Genomic DNA, 407 nt, shown 5'->3' with positions numbered 1-407 from the left:
ACTTCGAGCATTTGAAAACAACAACTTCTACATACTTTGATTCAACTTTAGAAATCTTTTTGTATGTATGCCTATATTGCCCATTTACTCTGAGCCACTATCTATTCCTCAATTCACGCTTTCCTAATGCGAATCGTTTTCTTTTCACAGAGAGATTCAACGAAACCATCTTCGACGCTCTACCGACCTATCTGCTCAACATTTGTGAAGTGTGTGGAAGCAGTCAGTGCCCCTACTGTCCTATCTACAACTTGGCGGTAGCCCTCTCCTGTCCCCCTGTGTTCTTTTTGTCTTTGTTTGTACTCAGCGTCGTGTTTGTTCAGAAATTGCAAGGTTACAATTTGCTGTGATTTGTGAACAATGTGAATAAAGCCAGTCATGTCTTCCTTGATAGTGATTTGAATTTC

At 40.3% G+C, this 407-nt stretch overlaps 1 protein-coding gene across 1 annotated transcript; it reads left to right on the top strand.

Annotated features, from left to right (window-relative positions):
* Positions 1-150: 150 nt before the first annotated feature.
* LOC108254380 lies at positions 151-407 on the top strand (the record flags this gene model as incomplete). The annotated part of the gene is made up of 1 exon (XM_017449378.1): positions 151-407. A coding segment is annotated over one exon (200 nt), but the record flags the coding sequence as incomplete, so codon positions are not given.

The sequence above is a fragment of the Diaphorina citri genome, unplaced genomic scaffold (assembly GCF_000475195.1).
Source record: "Diaphorina citri unplaced genomic scaffold, Diaci psyllid genome assembly version 1.1 scaffold65588, whole genome shotgun sequence".
In the NCBI taxonomy this organism is placed as follows: Eukaryota; Metazoa; Arthropoda; class Insecta; order Hemiptera; family Psyllidae; genus Diaphorina; species Diaphorina citri.
This window is presented reverse-complemented; position numbering and strand designations above follow the sequence as displayed.